At 43.6% G+C, this 20,996-nt stretch overlaps 1 protein-coding gene and 1 long non-coding RNA gene across 6 annotated transcripts in view; one reads left to right on the top strand and one right to left on the bottom strand.

Moving 5' to 3' along the window:
• LOC130285073 (uncharacterized) overlaps positions 1–20,996 on the top strand; it is a 115,413-nt gene that overhangs the window by 15,406 nt on the left and 79,011 nt on the right. For 2 of the 3 annotated variants that reach the window (XR_008847240.1, XR_008847238.1), the window contains exon 2: positions 4,913–5,111. This is a non-coding gene — a long non-coding RNA (uncharacterized LOC130285073). Of the gene's footprint in view, positions 1–3,385; positions 3,565–4,912; positions 5,112–20,996 lie in introns of those variants that run through there. The other variant, XR_008847239.1, reaches the window with a different exon arrangement.
• Positions 684–20,996, bottom strand: part of LOC130285071 (aldehyde oxidase 1-like) — a 155,604-nt gene continuing 135,291 nt past the window's right edge. For all 3 annotated transcript variants that reach the window (XM_056536226.1, XM_056536227.1, XM_056536225.1), the window contains 4 exons: positions 19,261–19,326; positions 18,829–19,017; positions 5,271–5,438; positions 684–826 (listed from right to left, as the gene is read on the bottom strand). In XM_056536226.1, the coding sequence (XP_056392201.1) occupies positions 770–826; positions 5,271–5,438; positions 18,829–19,017; positions 19,261–19,326 (480 nt within the window). In that variant the 3' untranslated portion in view covers positions 684–769. The remainder of the gene's footprint in view (positions 827–5,270; positions 5,439–18,828; positions 19,018–19,260; positions 19,327–20,996) is intronic.

Below are 20,996 nucleotides of genomic sequence, written 5' to 3' on the forward strand. Positions count from 1 at the left end.
CATCCTTTTTTTTTTTTTTGGTACCCAACTATTTTGGGTACGAAAAAAAAATGCCAAGGTGCAATTTCCAAACAAATGAAAAAACGCCATAAAGAACGCCAGACGCAGGAAATTGCACTGGGGTTTTTTCAGGCATTTTTTTCAACCCAAAAAACGCAGGACAAAAAAACTATTAGAAACTTAGCCTTAGGGAAGTGATCTAAAGAGGAACTTCCCTACTTTTAATTGTATCCCCTATCCACAAGATACCCGGGACCCCCACGATCTTCTGTATGGCACCCTGGCTCTCCTTGTGCATGGAGGGGGGGGGGGGTCGACACACCCCCTCCATGCATCTCAATAGGAGAACAGCACATGTGTATCTCTGGCTCACTCATGTAGGGGGCACGCCGACTCCTGCTCCATGCACAAGGGGAGCCGGGGAGCTGTAAAGGAGATTGGGGGGGGGGGGGGTCCCAGCGGTTGGACCCCTTGTATTCAGACACCTTCCCCCTGGATACTGGATAAGATTTAGAGTAGCCAAGTACACAATGAAAATTGTGGTTGAGTAGGACTAAGAAAATAACTTTACAAAGAATTGTGGTGGTGAAGGTGGACAGTCCTCTAGACAACATAAATTCCTTTATATTTTCTGCCAGTGCAGAAGAGAAAACATAATATATTGCAAGTAATAATATTATTCGTGTCTGATTCTTTATTAAGAAATTGTAAAAACCATATTAAATTGAGAAAAACTCTTTACTATTACTTAAAGTGAAACTTTTCTTGTTTATCTAGTAACATCAACAGACCAGGGGGCAAATGTTCCAGCCTTATCTCTTGGGATCTAAAAAACAAGAGTACAAAATGAATACCATGCGCTATAGTATATGATATTAACTCAAATAATATGTACATGTCATAAGTAACACTGGATCAGAGGAATAGCTTTGCACAAGAACACAAAATAGATTTTTTTTTTTTTTTAGATCAGGGAAGCTTACACAGGCCTATTGATTTAACAATGCATTTGTGGTTATTTGTACCAGTCTGTAGATATGCAATAGATGAACGTTCAGCTGTAGTTCTGCATTTGTTACATCATTATGATATATACAATACATTTGGAATGTCTTTAGATACTTTCACTTAGCTGCTTTTTGCTAAAATATAAAAAATAAATAGATTTCCTCTTATTAATCTGCACTCAGTATACCTTTATGAGAATGGGAAAAATGAAAAATAAAGAATTTAAAGGGGTATTCTGGTGGAATTTTTTTTTGTTTGACTATGCTACAGGGGCTGTAAAGTTAGTGTAGTTCATAATATAGTGTCTGTACCCGTGTGTCATGGGAGTTCAGATAATTCTTCTGTGATTTGTACCAATGTTTAATTTTAACAGCATACAAAATGAGTACTGTCTCAGGTTCTCCCAGGTTACAGTGCAGCCCGAGACATGACATCACTAGTCAGGTGATCAGAGGGAGCCTGTCCTTGGTTCAATGGGTGGAGCGACCGCTGGGTGGGAGGAAGATCATTCTGCAAGAATTGTAGTTTTGCAACAGCTGGAGGCACCCTGGACAGAAAGCACTCCTCTATTACATTGAAGAGATCACAGGTGTGTTTCAGTGAGTGGGGTGGTTGATGTGTGGAAGGGAGAAAAGTGACCTCACACTTACAAACAAGAAATCATGGGATTTGGAGTTTGAGGGAACAAACTCCAACAGGAAATACCCAGTTCACAAAAAGATAGCCTCAGCGTTATAGTAATCTCACAACATAGCTGTTAGGATTCGGCTAGCTGGATGTGGATCCTCTGTGTCAGCGAAAGGATTGGCGTGGACCGGTTCTAGGGTTGCTACTGGTTTTCACCAGAGCCCGCCGCAAAGCGGGATGGTCTTGCTGCGGCGGTAGCAACCAGGTCGTATCCACCGGCAACGGCTCAACCTCGCTGACTGCTGAGAAGGCGTGGGACAGAAGGACTAGGCAGAGGCAAGGTCAGACGTAGCAGAAGGTCGGGGCAGGCGGCAAGGTCAAAGAGGATAGCAGAAGATCTGGAACACAGGCTTTGGACAACACTAAACGCTTTCACTGGCACAAGGCAACAAGATCCGGCAAGGAAGTGCAGGGGAAGTGAGGTAATATAGACAGGGAGCAGGTGGAAGCTAATTAGGCTGATTGGGCCAGGCACCAATCATTGGTGGACTGGCCCTTTAAATCTTAGAGAGCTGGCGCACGCGCGCCCTAAGGAGCGGAGCCGCGCGCGCCAGGACGTGACAGCCGGGGACCGGGACAGATGAGAGACTTGGGATGCGATTCGCGAGCGGTCGCGTCCCGCTATGCGAATCGCATCCCCGCCGGCAATTTCAGTGCAGCGCTCCCGGTCAGCGGGTCTGACCGGGGCGCTGCAGAGAGAGGAACGCCGCGAGCGCTCTGGGGAGGAGCAGGGACCCGGAGCGCTCGGCGTAACAATAGCCATTTAGCTCCAACACAAATGCAGATCCTTCCTAAGCATGTCCATTACTGTCTGCCAGGTACATACTAAAATCACCTTATAGTGGATAACCCCCTTTAAAAAATGTCTGCCAATTTTATTTGACATCTGCTGGTAATAACTGACAGAGATCATGCCTATGCCCACGATTTTGCTGTCTAGATGCCACTGTCAATAAGGAACACTGCATCTGAACAGTTTTCAGATTCATTGGTGGAGCGTCATTGGGTCCGTTTCCGACTTTGTGCTGTATATTTATATATTTATTTAAATACATTTATTTTTGTTATTTTGTATATATCTGTATGTCCATATTGGTGTAGTTATTTAAGTCACAATGGGGGGATATTCAAAGAATAGCACAACTTTTTTTGCTTTAGCTGTGCCAGATTTGCATAAAATGTGGCACACTATTAATGCCATATATTCAGATATTTAGCACCTGATTTACCTCCCTCTTAGCCCATTTTTTCAAAAGGGGTGTGGCTAGGGCATGGTTAGGCTTTTTGTGCTATTAACACCCTATTTTCCCAGGTTTAGCACCACTTTCTGGTGCACAAAGTGTCGCAGCTAATACCAGTATGGTGTAAAATAATTTCCCATTTGCCCCAAATTTTCAATTGCCCAAACACTCTTCTGAAAATGAGGAGCATTTAACACTCTTTGAGGCACAAAATAAAGAGCCCTAATATCACAAGTCTTTGAATATTCCCCCAGTGTGTGTGTTTAAAAAAAAAAATCATTATGTCATCTTAACCAAGCCCACTTATTGCGTCACAGGATGGTTGGTGCATGTTTTGTCTTGTTTTAAGTGTCTAGTGTATATTCACACTGAAGAAGAGACTTGCATCTCAAAACATGTCTGCTATTGCATAGTACTGCGCATGCGCAGAATAAATCAACTTTGGGGGAGTAGCCGACTCCGGGCGGGGAGGCCGGCGCAGCCCGCAGTGACTCATGGGAGCGATGAGTCACCGGGCGAAGATGGCGGCGGATCAAGAAGAAATACAGGTCGAGCGTCATCAAAAGACCCAGCTTCCGGCCGGAGAGAAAAGCGAGGAGAAGAGCGGGAAGAAGACCATATGGAAAACGTTAGTATATTAGAATGTTATATAACTTTGCCTCATGCTCCAATTCCCCCATAAAAGGTTAGCTCCGGAGTACTCCTTTAAGGACTCAGCGTTATTCCGTTTTTGCATTTTCATTTTTTCCTCATCACCTTCTAAAAATCATAACGCTTTCAATTTTGCACCTAAAAATCCATATGATGGCTTATTTTTTGCGCCACCAATTCTACTTTGCAGTGACATAAGTAATTTTACAAAAAAATCCACAGCGAAACGGAAAAAAAAATTATTGTGCGACAAAATTGAAGAAAAAAATTAATTTTGTAAATTTTGGGGGCTTCCGTTTCTACGCAGTGCATTTTTCGGTAAAAATAACACCTTATCTTTATTCTGTAGGTCCATACGGTTTAAATGATACCCTACTTATATAGGTTGGATATTGTCGTTCTTCGGAAAAAAATCATAACTACATGCAGGAAAATGTATATGTTAAAAATTCTCATCTTCTAACCCCTATAACTTTTTTATTTTTCCGCGTACGGGCCGGTATGAGGACTCATTTTTTGCGCCGTGTTCTGAAGTTTTTATCATTACCATTTATATATTGATCTGACTTTTTGATCGCTTTTTATTCATTTTTTTATGAAATAAAAAGTGACCAAAAATACACAATTTTGGACTTTGGAATTTTTTGGCGTGCACGCCATTGACCATTCGCCATTTTTCTAGTTTGGACATTTTTTTCATGGGAAAAGGAGGGTGATTCAAACTTTTATTAGGGAAGGGGTTAAATGACCTTTGTTAATTTTTTTTCCACTTTTTTTTTGCAGTGCTATAGCTCCCATAGGGACCTATAACACTGCACACACTGATCTCCTATGCTGATCCCTGCAAAGCCATAGCTTTGCATGGATCAGTCAGATAGGGGCTCGATTGCTCAAGCCTGTAGCTCAGGCTTGGAGCAATCATTCGCCGATCGGATGCCGTGGAGACAGGTAAGGAGACCTCCGCCTGTGCCCCAGCTGATCGGAACATCACGATTTTATCGCGATGTCCCGATCAGCCCGACTGAGCTGCCAGGAAGCGTTTACTTTAGTTTTCAGATGCGGCGGTCAACTTTGATCGCCGCGCCTGAAGGGTTAACAGCGCGCGGCACAACGATCGATGCCGCACGCTGTTAGCCCAGGGTCCTGGCTATGATTAGCAGCCGGGACCGACCCTGTGTGATGCGGGGTCACGGTGTGACCCCGTTTTTCACACCGGGCTCAGGGCGTACAGGTACGCCCTGAGTCCTTAAGAGGTTAAGGTAGAGAAGTGACTGCAAGGTAGCTGTTGCATGTTAACAGAGCTGCCCTGTCCTCTTCTGTTATAGAATGAACAACTGTCTTACCCTTCTCATACAAGCTGAGTAGAGCAGCCTGCTGAACTATGAACAGAACTGGTGGCTACCAAGCAAATTGAAGCCCCCTGCAGTAAAGAAGAGACACTACCTGAGGCAGGATACACCTTATAGATAGTGTCTTGGACTCAGTGACTTTGGAGGGAGCACAAGGCACTGCCCAGTGATTCAGGTAGGCACAGCCATAACATCAGTTATATGGTGAACAACTACAACATGCCTATTGCTTTGCACTTCGTTTGCATTACGCCACATATATTGGGTGGCACAATTTTTTTTGCATGGTGAACTTCTTGCCCAAATCTTAAGCTTCAACACTGCAGAATCATACCATTTTTGTTAGGTGGTCTTCACAGGCCATTCGGATTTTCTCAGGAGTCACAGGGCTGTTAAGTGTGAAAATCTTAGGTAAGCCACGTTCTTCCCGAGCAGAGTCCACTGCGTCTTTTATGGCAAAGTATACAGAGCTCCCCAAAAACAAGGCAGTTTCCCCCAAACCCTAAGAAAGAAGCATATGGATAGTATTATTTTGGCCCGTAAGAACAAAATGTAGTTATGTGCTAAATAATAAGACATTATGTCGAACTTCTGCCAAAAAAGACTTGGAGGTACTGGTGGAAAGTAAACTCAACTTTAGCAATCAGTGCCAGGCAGCGGCTGCCAAGGCTAACAAAGTCATAAGTTGTATCAAGAGAGGTATAGAGGCTCACGACAAGGACATAGTTTTGCCACTGTATAAATCACTAGTCAGACCACATATGGAGTATTGTGTCACATTCTGGGAACCTGCATATAAAAAGGACATGGCCATACTGGAGATGGTGCAGAGGAGGGGGACAAATATAACTGATGGTATGGGAGGATTACAGGACCAAGACAGGCTATCAAGCTTGGGTTTATTTAGTTTAGAGAAAAGATCTGATCACAATGTACAAATATATGAATGGACAGTACAGAGATCTTTCTAGTGATCTTTTTATACCTTGGCCGGTAACCATGATAAGGGGGCATCCTCTACATCTAGAGGAAAGAAGGTATCATCATTACAGAAAGAGATTCTTTACTGTAAAAGCAGCGAGACTATGGAACTCTGCCACATGATGTTGTGAAGTCTGTGTGGTAACAGGGTGTGATGGGGGCGGATGTTGTTACCCTAGGGGCAGATGGCATTAACCCCTTGTATTCGTGATGCCAGGGCATGGTTTATCTACTAGCCGATTGTATACCGCTAGATCCTGGGCTAGGCACGGACAATTAAATGCAGGCCACGTTGACTGGACAGTTTCCGACAGGGACTGACTTGACTTGACTGACAAAGCTATGACTGTAGCTTACTTGCAATTGACTGTGGCTGCATACTTGACTTGAGGACTCTAATGACTCTGGACACACACTAGGACTCTACTTCACTGCACTGGACCTCAGCAACAAGAGCAGAGCTCAAAGAGGGTGAGCTAACTCCTCCCAGGGCTTATATGGGGGAGACTGGCAGGGAGCCCATAGGTCACCCCTGGGATCACCTGGTCACTGGTACCTCCTGGGTAACAATCACATGGTACATTTCTTAAAGCAACAACACATTATATATTATAGGTAAAAACGTGTATAGGTAGCTGCAACCAAACAATAGGGACCGTAGCATATGCTGCCAGACTAGTACTAATGTGAGAAAAAAGTTGTGTATCCCATATAACCTGCGAGCATATAAATAGTGGGGGTACACTTTCCTCAAACCTGGGCTTTATTTGAACTAGTGTAATGGGTAATTGTTATAAAATGTAAAATATGAAATAAAATATTGTATGTCCAGTAAATTGAATTAAAACTATTTATTTATACAACAATGATGCTTCCTGTGGTGTCCTTTGTAGGGTCCTTACATCGGACTCACCACAATAGGAATAGTATAGTGAAATTTATAGATTATTCATACAATAAAATCAGCATAAAATATACAATGGTGGGTTGTATAGTACCGGTATCCCAACTGGCTAATTGTATGTAGTGCTATAGGTGCATGCACAGAGTTCGTGCTGTGCTGGTAGAATATAATGTCTCACAATTTAAGCAACGATGTCTCTGTACGGATCGTATCTTATAAAGATACTGCGTGCAGCAACGTGCTAGGTAGAGCAATGCCTGTAGAATTAGTGCGCTCTGCGGCGCTAGAGACTCCTTGTGCGTGTCCCACTCTACCCTGGCGACGCAGGTATAGAGATTCGTGAGTGGGATAGTGGATAGTCTCTTAATTGTAATCTTCTGGATGTATGTGACTGCTACTATGCTATTCCTATTGTGGTGAGTCCAATGTAAGGGCCCTACAAAGGACACCACAGGGAGAATAATTATTGTTGTATAAATAAATTGTTTTAATTCAGTTTACTGGACATATAAAATGTAAAATAATATGAAATAAAATATTGTAACAATTACCCATTACACTAGTTCAAATTAAGCCCAGGCTTGAGGAAAGTGTACGCCCACTATTTCTACATTATATATTATAATACATAGCAATACATATATACAGGGGGGAAACAAGTACAAGGGGCCCAGGGGACACTGAAGGGAGGCTGCTGGACAGGGCAGCAAGGGTACAGGGTAACACCTTCCGTACTGGACAACCACATCTGACTCAATAAAACAAGTTCATGGGGGGGCGTGGATGTTTTTCTAGAGAGCAATAACATTACTGGTTATGGATAGTAGATTGATGGGGATAGAACGTTGATCCAATGATTTATTCTAATCACCATATTGGGGCTGGGAAGGAATATTTCCTCGGTCATGGGGCAATATGCATCAGCCTCATGTTTTTTTTTTTTGCCTCCCTCTAGATTAACACAGGAGGGTTTAGGTTAAACTCGATCAACTTTTTCAACCTTACAAACTATGTTACTATGTTACTACTTACTTATCTTCTAGATCAGTGTTTCCCAACCTTTTTCGGGTCGGGGCACAACTCGGAAATTTGGGCACCGCTACCGAGGTTGGCGAGTAAAAAAAAAAAAAAGGGAAAAACGGTAAAAAACGCAATGCACTATATCTATTTATCAGTGGCTATGTAGTTTAAAGTGCTGCTTTATACAGCAACTCACAAATGATGTCTTCTCTAATTTGCATCGTTTTCTTCCACACGCAATTCTTCACCGTTAAACCTGCAAAAAAAAACTATTAGGCTCCGCACTTTTTTTTTTACATGGGTGACAGAGGGGTGTAGAAGAGTGTACATGGGTGACAGAGTGGTGTAGAGGAGTGGACATGGGTAACAGAGGGGTGTACAGAGGGGTGTAGAGGAGTGTACAGAGGGGTGTAGAGGTGTGTACATGGTGACAGAGGGGTATAGAGGAGTGTACATGGGTGACAGATGGGTGTAGAGGTGTGTACATGGGTGACAGAGGGGTGTAGAGTAGTGTACATGGGTGACAGAGGGGTGTAAAGGAGTGTACATGGGTGACAGAGGGGTGTAGAGGAGTGGACAGAGGGGTGTAGAGGAGTGGACATGGGTGACAGATGGATGTACATGGGTGACAGATGGGTATAGTTTAGTGTACATGGGTGACAGATGGGTGTAGAGGAGTGTACATGGGTGACAGGGGTGTAGAAGAGTGTACATGGGTGACAAAGGGGTGTAGAGGAGTGTACATGGGTGACAAAGGGGTGTAGAGGAGTGTACATGGGTGATAGATGGGTGTATATGGGTGACATAGGGGTGTAGAGGAGTGTACAGAGGGGTGTAGGGAGGTGTACAAGGGTGACAGATGGGTGTAGAAGAGTGTACATGGGTGACAGGGATGTAGAGAAGTGTACATGGGTGACAGAGGGGTGTAGAGGATGTACATGGGTGACAGATGGGTGACAGAGGGGTGTAGAGTAGTTTACATGGGTGACAGAGGGGTGTAGAGGAGTGTACATGGGTGACAGACTGGTGTAGAGGGGTGTACATGGGTGACAGGGGTGTAGAGGAGTGTACATGAGTGACAGAGGGGTGTAGAGGAGTGTACATGAGTGACAGAGGGGTATAGAGGAGTGTACATGGGTGACAGAGGGGTGTAGAGGAGTGTACATGGGCGAAAGAGGGGTGTAGAGGAGTGTACATGGGTGACAGATGGGTGTACCTGGGTGACAGAGGGGTATAGAGCAGTGTACATGGGTCACAGAGGGGTGTAGAGGAGTGTACATGGGTTACAGAGGGGTATAGAGGAGTGTACATGGGTGACAGATGGGTGTACATGTGTGACAACAGAGGGAGGTGGACAAGGCGGACATGGATGACAGGGGGGGTGGACATGAGTGACAGGGGGGAAGAGGGTGGACCTGGGTGACGATGGGGGGGGGGGGGTTGGACAGGGTTGAGAAGGGGTAACAGAGGGGTGGAATGGGTACAGTACCTTAAGCAAGCCGGCCCGCACAGCTTGCAGTTCCACGGCAGGCACGGGAGTATGGCGCAGATGCAGCTTGTTCCGCCCCAGGGCACCATTTTTGGCTCACATCGCCGCAAGGGAGAGGGGGACGCAGGGGGAAGCTGTGTGCGCATGAAGACTTCCCTTCCCCCCTGCGCCATCAGGCCGGGGCGGGACATTTAAAAAAAAAAAAAAAAAATACAAAATGCGGCAAAATCCCACGGCACTGCGGTTGGGAATCACTGTTCTAGATGATAAATTTGCATAAATGTGTATCAATATGTACAGGCATAATGTATGAAAAAGTTTTCCATGGGCATAATTACCAAGGTAGCTGGCACAGCAGCTGCTACAGGCCCCAACAACCAAGGGCCATTTCCACTAAGACATAAGGTGAAGGAAGACTCATGATGTTAGTAAAACTTACAATGTTTTAGAAAGTTTTCAATCAATCTGTTCATTACACTTGTATATGACATCACTATTTATAATTTGTATGTTGTGATGTAAAAGTGGTACTCAAGATGTTATGCACATTAAATGCAATAACAGGCACCATTTAAAAAAAATTACATTTTGTCAGACATGTCAGAACTTAAAGAACTGCCTTAACCCCTTTACGTTTTCGTTTTTTCCTCCTCGCCTTCAAAAAATCATAACTCTTTTATATTTTCATCCACAGACTAGTATGAGGGCTTGTTTTTTGCGCGACCAGTTGTCCGTTGTAATGCCATAACTCACTTTACCATAAAATGTATGGCGCAACAAAAAAAAAAAAATACTATTTATGTGGGTAAATTAAAAAGAAAACCGCAATTTTGCTAATTTTGGAAGGTTTTGTTTTCACGCCGTACAATTTACGGTAAAAGTGACATGTGTTTTTTATTCTCTGGGTCAATACGATTAAAATGATACCCATGATAACATACTTTTCTATTACTGTTGCGCTTAAAAAAAATCACAAACTTTTTAACCAAATTAGTACGTTTAAAATACCCCTATTTTGAAGACCTATAACTTTTTAATTTTTCCGTATAATCGGCGGTATGAGGGCTCATTTTTTGCACCGTGATCTGTTCTTTTTATTAATACCATATTTGCTTATACAAAACCTTTATTACATTTTTTATCAATTTTTTGGGGGATAAAATGTTATAAAAAAGCAGCTATTTTGGACTTTTTTTTTTTTACGTTCACGCCGTTCACCGTACGGGATCATTTACATTTTATTTTAATAGTTTGGATATTTACGCATGCGGCAATACCAAATATGTATATAAATTTTTTTTTTTACACTTTTTGGGGGTAAAATAGGGAAAATGGGACAATTTACGTTTTTATTGGGGGAGGGGGTTTTTCACATTTTTTCTACTTTATTTTTTTACTTTTATTTTTCCACTCTTATAGTCCCCATAGGGGACTATTTATAGCAATCATTCGATTGCTAATCCTGTTCAGTGCTATGTATAGGACACAGCACTGATCAGTGTTATCGGTCATCTTCTGCTCTGGTCTGCGGGAAGGCAAATCAGAGCAGAAGACTCCCGGAAGACAGCGGAGGCAGGTGAGGGGACCTCCGTCTGCCGTGCAGGATGATCGTATCGCCGCGGCAGCGCTGCGGGCGATCCGATCATCCTGTTAAGTGACCGCGATGCTGCAGATGCCGTGATCTGTATTGATCACGGCATCTGAGGGGTTAATAGCGGACATCCGCGATCCACAGCCGGGACCTGCCGCGCATGATGCCAGCATCGCTCCGATGCCCGCGGTTATGCTCAGGATGTAAATGTACGTCCTGGTGCGTTAAGTACCACATCACCAGGACGTACATTTACGTCCTGCATCGTTAAGGGGTTAAAGGGATACTCCACTGGAAAAAAAATATTTTAAATAAACCGGTGCCAGAAAGTTAAACAGATTTGTAAATTATTCAAAGTAAATGGGGCTCAAAGGTCAAAGATATCTGGTTTAGAATAATTTGTATTTATTAATATAGAATATAAAATGAATTAAATAGGGAATGCACAGGGCCCTTGTACTCCCCTAATTAATTTAATACACAGTAAAATATATATATTAATCCCAATATAAAAATAGCAACTAAAAACTAAAATTCAATACAAACTAAAAATAACTGTAAAAATTATTCTGCTATTTGAGCCTGTGTGATCAATATAGCGATCGGCTAATCCTGTAGAGCAGCACAGTACAAATGTTCATTCCTGTTCACAGATACAATGTAGCAGCTGCAGATAACAATAAGTCAATTAGTATTGTATCTCTCCAGCCAGTGGCAACTAAATTCCACCGATATAATGATACAATATAGCGCTTTGTGGATAGTCGCTTGAGATCGATCTTTAAGTGTCTCTGTATATACCGCAAATTATCACATCAACCAGTTGGCAATAAAATCCAAAAAATGCTCACCGCTCCCGGGATACCATGGATCTCCCTTCGGTGTAGTCCTGTGGACCGGCTGTATGGTGTATTTCGCCCGGTGACTGGCCTCAGTCAGGGATCGTGCTGCTGGAGTCTCGGCCGACTCCTAAGGACGCAGCACTTGGTGGTGGGCACCGTTTGGGGGGACTGCAGCGCTGTCAAGCGGAGTCCCTTGATCGAACCAACTGGGAAAAAAGGCGGTCAGCAAACATCGAATCCTTGTTGTAGATAGCCCGGTTAGCTTTAAACTTGTAATTAAAGTAGCGGCTGGATGCGGTATACAGAGTGAGTGACCCGGCGGCGTTCCTCGTGCACAGGTCGCGCGCTCGGGAGATAGCACACTGTAATAAATGTCTTGGATCTGTCGGATGATCGCTAGTGCTGTTAGGCAGATGTTATATATTAGCAGGCTCAATATCGCATATTTAGAATCGCTGGACGCGTTTCAAAACCATCCTCGTTTTTTTCTTCAGCAGCGGAACGTGTGAACTTTTAGATGTTTTAGGGAGCATTTAGTAGAGCTGTAAAAAGATAGAGATCCCATTGACTTCACCCTCATACATCTAATCCTGTCAGGTGACCGCTCCACCAAGAATTGGGATTTTTTTAATAAAAGTAATTTACAAATCTGTCTATTTTTCTGGCACCAGTTGATTTAAAAGAAAATGTTTTCCAGCGGAGTAACCCTTTAAATACACTCAAGCTTCTTCTATAAATTGGACAAGAGAAATCTCAAACTTTACTACTTGCTTTCCATAATGATTATGCTATTCCATTGAGCAAACCTTTTAAATGCAGTTTAAAATCTGTGTGTCATCCCTATGTCTTATGTTTCTAAATGGGAAGCAGATCTGGGAGAACCATAAGGAGCAGTGTGTACAGATTTTGGTATCCACACACTGGATACATTTTATAACATTTTGTTAAATTAGTTGCCACCATAATCACTAGAGATGAGCGAATCGAAGCTGCCGAATTCATCATAAAAAAATTCGATTGGCAACGAGTGCGAATATCGTGGCGATTCTATCGCGCAAATTGCTTCATTAAACTCCATTTAGTGCGGTCCAGGCTCCAGGGCATCTAAAATGGCGGATCCACATGTGAGGACATGGGGCAAGGAACTCTGGGAAGGTGGTAACAACGGTAGTCGTGATGACCCTGAATCACATGCAAGATGCAGGGTATAAGCAGCCAGTCACCCCTGTGATGTCACAGCCCTATATAATCGGCAGCCATATTGCGGGCAGTCACTTTATTCATTACACTGCAGAGAGATAGGACGGACAGCCTGTGTGTGTTACACAGAAAAGCTTTTTCCAGCAGCGTTTCACCTCCTAGTCACATCCAGCGTTCTGGTGGACAGAGAGCAGTGCTTTTTTCCACTGAAAATAATTTTTACTGAAGCCAGTAACCTCCCAGTCACTTTCTACAGCATTGTATTACAGAGAAGGGCAGAGAGCTGTGTGCTGCCTCATACATTTCAGCAAGCTGCCTCAACTTCATAAACCTTAGCAGAGGAGGCAGGAATAATTTTTCTGCGCAATTCTGTGTCTTTGTTCCACAACAAATCAGTCCATTCCTAATAGTCTTTGACAGAGTGCAATTTTGGGTTTAGTACAGCGCTTTTGTGTGCTGCAGCACTTGTGTACTGCTGCTGTCGTGCAAAAATACATTTTTTAAGCGTACTGTAGCGCATTTTTTTGCCCTCATAAGTGCATACCACATACATACATTTAAGTATTGTACTTTGTTGTACCTGTTAATCTGTCAAGGGCCTAGATACTGTGAAAGGACAGCTGTGAAAGGATAGCCAAAAGTACACACCTGCTGCTGCTCTAGACAAATACTGCTTTAAGCGTATTGTACTCCCCTCATATATGCACTAAGCAGAGATCGCAGCAGACTAGGGGCGAGTGGCAGCAGGAGTCGCAGAGAGATGCCTGAGCTTCCGGTATCAGCTAGCGGTCGTGTCTCTACCAGCAACCCATCTGCCGTCATCGATTGGTTAACATGGTCATCCACTTCATCACAAGTGACCCCTGAGGGTTCCTCAGACACAACCCTCATTTGGCATGGATCGGGAGCAGTCCCTGTCCTCCCATTGCCTCTGTCCTATGCTATTCCCTCCCCTACAGAAGTATCTTATGCTGTGGGTTCAGCTCCACTGTTCACTGAGGATGATCTACTAGTGGACAGTCAGCAGCTACTGCCCAGCCAAGAAGGGAAGGAGACATCCGCTGCTTCCTCCGCTAGGCGGACAAGTATTGATGAGGAGAGTGACGTGGGAGGTGGTGTTGCCAGCGTTCAGGGTCCTTTAGCAGACACTGTTGAGGAACCTGAGGAGGACATCAGTGACGTGCAGACACTTGATGATGATGAAGCCGATCGCAATTGGGAGACGGGTGCAGAAGGGGCTTCATAATCAGGAGTAGAGGTTTGCAGGTTGCCAGTGAGGCAGCAGCTGAGCCAGCAAGGTGGTAGCATGGTTGGCAGTCAGCATGGTAACAGAAGTGGAAATTCTGGAGCCAAACGTGCCCGGGGGAGACCACCTGCTTTGTGGCAGCCTACCTTCCCGGGAGGTAGTGGAACAGGAGTTCCTGGAAACGACGGCAGTAGCAGTCAATTAGTGCGGACTGTTGGTGGGAAGATCAGCTACTTGGCGGTGTGGCAGTTTTTCATCAAGCATCCGGAGGAGGTTAACATAGCCAGATGCAAGATGTGTCGGCAGAAGGTGAAGTGTGGCCAGGGTCCCAATGTTGGCACCACGGCCCGGCGTCAACACATGCTTCGCCATCATAAAGCAGCCTGGGAGAACCGTGGCGCCGATGTAGTGGTCCAGCTTGCTGCATCATTCATTGGCACACCACTCCCTCTTTAAGCCAGCCAAGGCTCCACCACCTCAGCTGAAGGGAGCTGTGTGTCATACCCTCCTTCTGTTGCTCCAGATGCTCCTGTTCCTCCTAATTTTAGTCAGTCATTCTGTCAACAATCCATTGACGAAGCCATGTCCAAGAGACAACAGTATGCGCCCACTCATCCAACGGTGCAGAAGCTGAATGTACTCCTGTCTAAGTTGCTGGTGCTGCAGTCCCTTCCTTTTCAAGTGGTAGACTCTGCACCTTTCAGAGAACTGATGGCTTGTGCCGAGCGGATGTGGAGAGTGCAAAGCCGTCATTTCTTTGCAAAGAAAGCAGTACCAGCCCTGCACAATTTTGTGGAAGATAATGTGGGCCAGTCCTTGAGCCTGTCGGTGTGTACCAAAGTGCACGGCAGTGCTAACATCTGGAGCTGTAACTATGGTCAGGGACAGTACAAGTCCTTTACGACTCACTGGGTGAACGTGGTTTCTGCACAGCCACAACACCAACTTGGACAGGTCACGCCACTTACTCCTCCATGCTCTCAGGCTGCTGGTCCTGTGAAAGTGTGCGATTCTGCCTCCTCATCCTCCACCGTGTCCTCAGCCTCCACTGCCCAGACAAGTATCAGTATACCCTTCAGCATACCATGTGTGCAGGGCACGGCGGTGTCTTGCTGTTCTTCACATGGTTTGCCTTGGTGAACGGAGTCACACAGGGGAGGGACTGCTAAGTCATTTGTAAAAAAAAATCAGAGCATGGCTTACTCCACGAAAACTGGAAATGGGAACCATGGTGACTGACAACGGGAGGAACATCTTGTCTGCGCTGTGACTTGGAAGGCTAAGCCATGCGCCCTGCATGGCACACGTGCTCAATCTGGTTGTCAAGCGGTGCCTGAAGTGTTCCCTTCATTTTCAAGACATCCTAACAATGGGAAGGAAACTTTGAATGCACTTCAGCCACTCGTACACCACAAAGCACACCCTCCTTGAGCTGCAGCATCAGAACGGTATCCTCCAACATAGTCTGATTTGCAACGTTGCCACACATTGGAATTCCACCCTCCATATGCTGGACCGACTAAACGAACAGAGAAAAGCCATCACCGATTTCTTGATGATCCAAGCGGATAGGGGTACTCCCCTGTGTAACTTCAATGTCAACCAGTGGCAGCTCATACGTGACACCTGCCGTTTGCCCAGGCCCTTTGAGGAAGCCACATTATTAGTAAGTCCCCAGGATTACGGGATGAACTACGTCATTCCATTGTTTAGTTTCTTACAACACGTGTTGAAAATTATGACTGGTCAGGCCAATGGAGACATGGCGCCTACATCTCACGGCCACATGAGCCCTTTGGGGGCTGAACTGGAGGAGGAGGGGGAGGGGCACAGTGGAGCACAGTTTAGGTTTTGCCAAATGGGTGGTTTTTCTAGTAATCTGACAGGAGAGGAGGAGCAGGAGCAGACAGAGGAGCTAGAGGGTTATGAGGAAGGCGAGACAGAGGACCCAGACACACCGTGGCAGTATGCAGTTGAGATGGAGACAGGGAGTCCCTCAGAGTCACTTGCACAAATGATCTGATGCATGCTCATTTGCTTGCTTAGTGACAGCTGAATTGTCACCATTCGGCAGCGGGATGACTTCTGGCTCTCCACCTTATTGGACCCTCGCTACCAGCACAAAATGGGGGCCTTTTTCACACCCACTGAGAGGGAGGACAAACTGACCTATCGGCGCCATTGTCAATCCTCTCGCAGGTCTGACTCGGGGGGCCCACTGCCATGGCTGCTGGGGAGGGGCCGGAGCATTACCAGCTCCATCAGCAGCAGCCTAAGTCTACAGTCGCTGATGTGTACCTTTCTTCACCCGCATACTGTCACCGGGTCATTTTCAGGACTCCTGATGCTGCTGCCACCTCCAGGTTGTCTCATTCAGCCACTATATGGTCTCCTCATTCATCAGCCAACTCCAGGCTGTGCCATTCAGCCACTATATGGTCTCCTCATGCTTTAGCCACCTCCAGGCTGTGCCATTCAGCCACTTTATGGTCTCCTTATGCTTCAGCCAACTCCAGGCTTTGCCATTCAGACACTATATGGTCTCCTCATGCTGCTACAAACTGAAGGCTGTGCCATTCAGCCACTATATTTTCTACTCATGCTGCCGCTAACTCCAGGCAGTGCCATTCAGCCACTATATGGTACCACCTCCAGGCTCGGTCATTGTGCTGCCATGTGACTCCTTGTTAGATTTGGCCCTTTGTAACCACACACCGGGGCCCGGGACATTAAAACTTGGGAGTGTAATCTTAAATTTCAATTTCAAAATCTTCCATTTCAATTTTAAAATTCATCTTTTAATCTTAGAGATTGTGAAGCCCTATTGTCTACTCATGCTGCCGCCAGCTCCAGGCTGTGTCATTGTGCCACCACATGGTCTCCTTATGCTTTTGGCACCTTAAATTAAACTTTAACATTTTTAATATATCTAAAATCTTCTATTTAAAATATCCCTAATCTTCTCTATTGTGAGGCCCTATGGTCTTTTCAGGCCACCTCCAGACTGGGTCATTCTGCCAGATTATGGTCTCCTCATGCTGCTGCCACCTCTAGGCTCTGTCATTTTACCATCATGTGACTCCTTTTTAGATTGGGTTTTGTGGTCATACTGTATTAGTTCAAAGTAAAGACTGGGACATTAAACTTGGGAATCTAATATAAATCTTACATTTAAATTTAAAGAAATTGATGTACTCTTTTCAAGACTGATGCTCTATGGTTGTCTACGTCATATTACCTGTGGAATTATCACAAGAATCCAATGAAACAGCTTGGAGCGATAACAATGAACTATAACTGATTAAAAGAAACATTTGCACTTTCATAGTCAGGGGAGCGCTGAGAGGCAGGGGCTGGAGCTGGAGGACCGCCAGCTCGACGCTCACCAGAATGGGTACTCAAAATTTTTTAATAAATTCAAATTTCATTAAATTAAATTAATATTACAGAAAAATCTCATTATTCTCTTCAATTTTGACACCATATGGTCTCCCTGATGCCACATCAATGCTCTGCAGCAGTGATTCTAATAGCACTGCCTGTAATCTGCATGTCATACTGAATAACAGCATTATTTCACTAACACAGCACACTCCCTATGACAAGGCAAAGTGCTCTACTCTCTTATTAAGGTTCTCTTGTAGGACAGAAATAGCCATTGTCGATCGACCGAGTCCAAATTTTCAAAAGTTCGCTCATCTCTAATAATGACCCATGTAGTCTCAGGCCACTCTTTCAATGGTTCTGAGGTGCCAGGACACAAAAGATCTATTCCACATATTGTGGAATCGCCAAATTTCATATGGTTACAGATCAAATTTACAAAAATCCATGGAAGGCCCTCTGTAACAGAATAGAACATTGCTGACCCTACAACCCTGTCATGTCATTTGAAGTACATGTATGTCAATGAAGGGAATGGGCTCAGTCAGGAGCCAAGTCTGCTGTATACATTGTGGGTGCTCACTGTGTTATGCAGCTGGAACCCACCATCTGTGGCTGGGTCTATAGATAACTATAATCCTGAAAATGTACCTCCATAGATGTTTTGGTCAACAGTGACCTCAAAATCTAGGTGGTACCCCCACCATCTGGCAGCTACCATCTGTGGCTAGAAAGATTAATAACCCTAATACTGGAAATTAACCCCCTTAGATTCTGAGGTCACTATTGACCAACACATCTAGGTGGTTAGAGGGGGTGTCCTTCTCTGACACTTGATCACCACTCTGTGACATGATTGTGGTGTTCAGAGCAGAGAAGATTGTTAAGTAAAGTCCCTTGATGTGCCATCTTAGGACAACTAGCTGAAGAAACATTTTAAAAATACTGGAAGAATAGTATTTCAGAGCATTGTAAAAACAATTGATTGCACAATGAATAGAAATTGTCTAATTCCCCCCACACATCCTTAGAGTTACACAATAGAATTCTGGCTATCAAAAGTTGTCACTAGAGGAAGATAAGTACATAGTTATGTATGCAGGTTCTTATTACTTCAATAGACTTTGTATGCAGTAAATTCCCCCAGTGGCAGCTGCCCACAGACAGGCTTTAGAAGAGATCGCAGTTAGAGGGGAGTTTATGTTTTTTTCTTAAGGATAATCATTGTAGCTCACCTTAGATGAGTATATGGTATATGGATTCTTGGATGATGCCAAAAGAGAGACATTAAGCTCAATGGGAACATCACACACTGCAGGTATCTTATACTTGTCAGGTCCCAATGTATACATGTCACCTTGTGGAGAATAATAGAGTTCTTCTAATGTGAACAGACCAAGTCCCTGAGTAAAGGCGCCTTCAATCTAATAGAAAATATATAGGGAAAATATTGAAAAATATATAATAAAATAATTTTTATTTTGTAGTTTTATACAGTGAAATATTTACAGTTTTATTTTGTAGCTTATATATCCTTTAAATGTAGGGTCTCACATATGAGATATACTTGTTTAGAAGCAATATGTGAAGGACAATGCTTCTAATTTTGTATATGGGAATTGTTTCCTTTAGGAAGATATTGTTTTGAAACAGTAAAGTTCACACACCTGACCAATGTCTATGCCTGGGTTTATGCTTTCTCCAATATCCAGAACAATATCAGTGCGGAGATTCTGATTTATAAAATACAAATGAATGAAAAAAAAAGTTAGAGTAAGAGACAAAAAACAAGCAAACAAAATAAACCAACAGCACTGCTGTGCAAAACTGCTGAGGGGACATTTGTTCGTTTGTGTTAGGGATTTTTGAGAATGTTATGCTATTCTATTGATCTATAGATAATTTAAGCTATTCTGTTGATCAATTCTAGTGATCTATGATAACGTAATGAAATGGAAATCCCTCTTTAAGGCTGTCCATACAAGTTAGATAAGAGCAACCAATTTTTGTGGCATGAGTGTATGGTGCAATGTCTACTCATCCCTGATGGTAGATGTCAGGGGAAGGTATCCTGCATGTTGGATTACAACTGCACTATCCTGTAGCCAGCACATAAAATCCGGAGTATATTGATATCTCAATTATAAGTTCCATAGAAAGGCAGGTAGGGGAGTACATCAGGTAATATCACGTACAGTTACCAGCTTGAAGATGGGTCCCTTCATGCCAACACGTTTCGGGTCAAGGACCCTTAGTCATGGCATACATGTTCATCTGCCAAGTAACATTGGGAGGGACTTCCGAGAAGTTCAGAAAAAAACTTTATCACCTGTGTGCAAGTTAAAAGCCAAAGCAAACACAAAAAGTTGTAGAAACCCAAATGCAAAAACACAAAAAATTAGATAATATGTTCTGAGCTTAATAATGCAGGATAATATCAGTTCTGTTATTCATTCCGAGTGGTTGAATACTATTAAATAAAAAGTTGCACATGGTTTCTCTTTTGCAGAGGTGACGGATCAACTCTCCACCCCTAGTGTTTTGTGTGACTCTTTCTATGACGGAAATAATTATTAAACTGGAAGTGTTTCCTGACTGTTTAGTGGCAAAGTGTCTAGAAACATTTGAGATGTTATTTGTAATAGGACCAGTTGCATGTCTGACATGCTCCTGTATTTTTTTCAGTGATCGTTTGGTGCTTCCAATGTAATTTAAATTACAGTGTGTACAGGACATTTTGTAAATCACAAATTTACTGTTACAGTTGATAAAATTATTAATGGGATATTTTTTGTTGTCAACAAAAAATATCCCATTAATAATTTTATCAACTGTAACAGTAAATTTGTGATTTACAAAATGTCCTGTACACACTGTAATTTAAATTACATTGGAAGCACCAAACGATCACTGAAAAAAAGAATAGAGGAGCATGTCAGACATGCAACTGGTCCTATTACAAATAACATCTCAAATGTTTCTAGACACTTTGCCACTAAACATTCAGGAAACACTTCCAGTTTAATAATTATTTCCGTCATAGAAAGAGTCACACAAAACACTAGGGGTGGAGAGTTGATCCGTCACCTCTGCAAAAGAGAAACCATGTGCAACTTTTTACTTAATAGTATCCAACCACTCGGAATGAAGAACAAAACTGATATTATCCTGCATTATTAAGCTCAGAACATATTTTCTAATTTTTTGTGTTTTTGCATTTGGGTTTCTACAACTTTTTGTGTTTGCTTTTGCTTTTAACTTGCACACAGGTGATAGTTTTTCTGAACTTCTCGGAAGTTTCCCCCCCCCCCCCTCCCTCTGTTGGGGGGGGGGACCTTCCAGGTCAGTATAAAAATGTTAAATGGCAGATGACCATGTATGCCATGACTAAGGGTCCTTGACC

The sequence above is a fragment of the Hyla sarda genome, chromosome 8 (assembly GCF_029499605.1).
Source record: "Hyla sarda isolate aHylSar1 chromosome 8, aHylSar1.hap1, whole genome shotgun sequence".
In the NCBI taxonomy this organism is placed as follows: domain Eukaryota; kingdom Metazoa; phylum Chordata; class Amphibia; order Anura; family Hylidae; genus Hyla; species Hyla sarda.